Below are 4239 nucleotides of genomic sequence, written 5' to 3' on the forward strand. Positions count from 1 at the left end.
GACTAATATATTTAATCTATTTTACACTATTTATAAAATACCTGAAATGCACACTAAAATAAAATAAAATATGGTTGCTGTATATAAATTGGGAACTAAATACTAGGGTATGATTGTAAGAAATAGATAACATTCAGACAAAAGATAAAACTAAATATTTCAGTTGTAAATATGAAATTGCAAATGCTACTAACTATAACTCATAACTACTAAAATGTCTGTACATCTGGCTAACTGGGGGTAGGTGGGGGAAAATAATAAAATGTTACAAATAGGAAACAAATATTTTGATTTTAAATTTTAAATTTGTTTCATTAGCCAAGGCCAGCTCCGTCCATTCTACCAGACGATGACGAAAGTCTGAGACAGTACAGCAGGAACCAATATACTTCCAGGACCAAAGTAAATCTTAGACACACAACATTACAGATTATAAATAATAACTACTATTGGTATAACATAAATAAATGTGAAAAATACACTCCTAATAAATTTATAAAGTGATATTTAATTTTGTAATCTTGTTTTTTATTGTTGGTAAAGAGTTTTATTAACAGTTGACAATACAATTTTAAATAAATCATCAATGATCAGAAACATAGAATAACATTTCTGTATGCTTTGGATTGAATGTGGATTGAATTGCTGTAAAAAAATATTTAAGTAGGAATTAGGATAAAAAAATTGAAATTTTTACATTATTCTATTTTAAGTAATTTTCAGGATTAATAGGATTTAAAAACACATTTAAGATGAGTGTCAAATTTTAAAACTGATGTAAAAACAGCGGAGATACAATAATTATTTTTCAGATACTAAAAAATTAATACAAAATGGAAACATTAAATAGTTTATGCTATTGTTTCAGTTTAAAGTGATTTAATTGCTATACATCAGTGTAAAAACTGTTTGAAAACACAGGAGGGAGTTTAAGCTCTTTGCAGTAAAGAGTATTTTAGATTGTCTAAATTGATTGGCTAGCTTTATTGTCTAACATAAAAACCACTAAGAGCTTGAAAGCTCAACAACACTACAAAAAACACTGTTAAAACACTGTAAAAAGCACGGTTTTTTAAGTGGTATGGTTTACACTATGCATGGTCCCAAGTGGGGCCTTGCAGCTAGTGAGCAAATCTGAAACAGAAATATATCTCCCCTGTGGGCTGTTGAGCTCCTAGTTGAACTTGCCAAAGGCACTGACCAAGCAAACAGCAGACAATGTTGAAACAGTTCAGACTCTTATTTGCGTAAAAACATAAGTCAAGTCAACCAAGAGCAAAGTGTTATGGGATTCAATGTCAGTGAGTAAAGCGGAAACACTTTAAAAATCCTCATTAAATACAGTCCTACTCCTTTTATGTATTGCCGAATTTCAACTGAAACTAATCAAGGTACTTTCATAAGAACTAACACATGTTTATTTTGTCTCAGCAGGCAAGGCCCACCCCTGTAGCGGAGGAGCAACAGTTTAACAGACAATACAACAGAGCCCAGTCAGTAGTGAGGGCCCCGCAGAAGCCTTTGTATACCAGCCCCGCCAAACAAGACTACGAGAAGCCCAACAAGGCCCAGCGGCCCAGGAAACCAGTTGCTCAGGTCAGCAAGAAGTGTTATTTTGCATGTGATACATTTTCAAAGTATATATAATCTTACCACGGTTTGAAGCTTTCCCTATAAGATGTAAGTCCACCTGTCTATAAAACAAAAAATGCACAATAAGCTTCAGTTGACGTGCTCGGACCACGAGTCCTCCCATCTCACAATACAATAAAACAAAGAGACAGATCGCCTTTTGGATAAATAAAAATGTGTCTGTATTATTTAACTTTTTGGACCCAAAGCTGGCTGATTGCTACGAAGCACCACAGTCATAGGAGGAGCCCAAGCTGAGTAACCTCTATCCTAACGGAAAGCTAAATTTTACTGAATATAAAAGGTTTAATTTACCTGTTGTGTCAATTGATCCTTAAGTTATAAAATAACTACGGCCGTTTTGTGCTGCTAAGTGAGCACATCTTCAGGTTGTAGGAACGTTAAGATACGATCTTCTATATTCCGACGCAACAGGCAAATTAAACCTTTTATATTTGCATTATCTTGATCCAGAGGCTAGCCCATCACTAAATTTTGCTGTCGCTAACTCTCTTGAAACCCCATCATTTATCATTCAACCGTCAAACTAAAGAACAAAGCTTATACCAAGATATCACAGACAATCTCAAAACTTCCACTCGGGTAACTACTGATCAACTCATTTTGCAGGTTTTGAGGAGATACCGAGAGGAGAACGAAGATGGCAGCATCACTTGGGGCTATGAGAACGACGACGGCTCCTTCAAGGAAGAGACAATCGGCACAGATTGTGTGACTTACGGCAAGTACGGCTACATCGACCCAGATGGCACTCGTCGTGAGTACACTTACAGCACCGGCATCCCTTGTGACAGGGAGAAGGAAAAGGACAGCCAGAATCAGGCTAGCGAAGGGTAAGTAGTGTTTGCAACTTCCAGTAGTTCTATAGCACAGTCATGGAAAAAACTTTGTTAGGAGAGGTCCTCATTTAATAGATAATATCTACTAGGCAGGCATGAATAGAAATTAATGAAACCGTACAAGTTATACATTTTTTACTTTATTTCATTACACTCAACTAATATGGCACAAGGTTACAAATTTTGCAAGATTTTACAAAAATGTATTATTCGTTAGATAAGATTAAGAATGTGTATGTGTCATTTCAAAACTGTGACTGAGCTTCTAAAACTGGTTCTTATGCTAAAAGGAAATCTTATGCTATAAAATTTGAGTCATTTAATGCTACTGTAGTAAATTTTATGTGTTACACGTATGTTACGATTTATGGTTAAACGTGAGTGTGTCAAAACTAATTATGTTTAAGGGTTAATTTTGCAAGTAGCACTTTACTTTTACTTTTTTGCTAACATTCAAATGAAAAGCTGTAGTTTACAAAACTGTTTTAATTAGTTGTGATAATTGGTAAATTAATTAATGTAGGAGGTATCAACGCACCCAACCAAATCACCACACACACAAAAGGCTTAAAATTGTCTTCACATTCTCCAAAATATTAAAAATTATTGAAGGACATATGTTCAATCACACATTAATTAATTTACCTAATGAGTCTTGACATTAAAACAATTTCCATACTCTACCAAACATTTTAATCAGCTTTTGTAATTTTAATCAGCATTTTAAACCGTTTCCATTAAACTCTACTGAGCTTTTTGACTGTTTTTGCAGATACATTGACTACGCAGAAAACAAGTACGTTCTACCCAGCGGCGAGACAATCGACCTTAACAAGATGGTGAAGAACCGAGCTAGAAAACCTGTGCAAAACACTCAATACAGAAACTAAAGAGTGAACTAAAAGACTTATTCAACAAATCAATGAAATGCTTACTTCATACGCGGAAAGTGAGCGAGAGGTACCTTTGTGGTACTGGTGCCAAAACTGTGTAAAAAGTCACACAACTATAATTTGATCACTGTCATATTTAAAATGTACCTCATAATCAGATCCATTGCAGTTGTAAGATTTCATTATTTTTGTACTGTGTATGTATCAATGTTAAATTAATTCAATTTCCTATGGAAATTTGAAATAAAGTTATAAAAAAACTTTATCTGCCTTGTTTATCTCCCTGAGTAAAAATAAATTATAAATACTCAAGATTTTATAATTTGTATAACTTTTGGGCCCTGGAGAGCCAGAAGAGCACTGCTGATAAGAAATTCAAACCTTTGCTCCTTCAGGTCTCATTAAAAATTCATTACTAAACAAATTACATTGATTAAACCCTTTTAAACAATATGAAATATTTATAAAATCTACCTACTTCTGTTACATAAAGTACCTACAGTAATTTTTTTTACAGAGCACAGCAATAATTTCACAAAGATATGTTTTTGAGTTTTTAAACCCGGTGAAAATTAGTTTATTTCTAATATCCTTATCAATAATGTGATCAGTATTGTCGTTAATATTTAAAACAATTACATTTTATTACAAAAAAAAATAAAGAGTGATGAAAAAATTATAAAAAATGAAAAAATGATGATAAAGAAATGAAATAATTGCTGCTTTAGTATAAAAGTCTTTAAAATTTCTAAAACTACATTTAAAAGCTAAAAGCTTAATTACTTATAGTTGATGTGAGCTATGGTGCTGATTTTCAAAATCAGGTACATAACAATTTCCAAAATTGACCAGTA

At 33.1% G+C, this 4239-nt stretch overlaps 1 protein-coding gene across 4 annotated transcripts in view; it reads left to right on the top strand.

The window, feature by feature from the left end:
* Positions 1-3648, top strand: part of LOC128992621 (uncharacterized) — a 33182-nt gene extending 29534 nt beyond the window's left edge. The window contains exons 4-7 of one of the 4 annotated variants that reach the window (XM_054416287.1): positions 319-402; positions 1432-1596; positions 2263-2486; positions 3265-3648. In XM_054416287.1, the coding sequence (XP_054272262.1) occupies positions 319-402; positions 1432-1596; positions 2263-2486; positions 3265-3382 (591 nt within the window). In that variant the 3' untranslated portion in view covers positions 3383-3648. The remainder of the gene's footprint in view (positions 1-318; positions 403-1431; positions 1597-2262; positions 2487-3264) is intronic. The other 3 variants (XM_054416288.1, XM_054416289.1, XM_054416290.1) reach the window with 3 other exon arrangements.
* The last annotated feature ends 591 nt before the right edge of the window (positions 3649-4239 follow it).

This window comes from Macrosteles quadrilineatus, unplaced genomic scaffold, assembly GCF_028750875.1.
Source record: "Macrosteles quadrilineatus isolate MER2022 unplaced genomic scaffold, UCM_ALF_1.0 Scaffold_4__1_contigs__length_99947679, whole genome shotgun sequence".
Lineage (NCBI taxonomy): Eukaryota > Metazoa > Arthropoda > Insecta > Hemiptera > Cicadellidae > Macrosteles > Macrosteles quadrilineatus.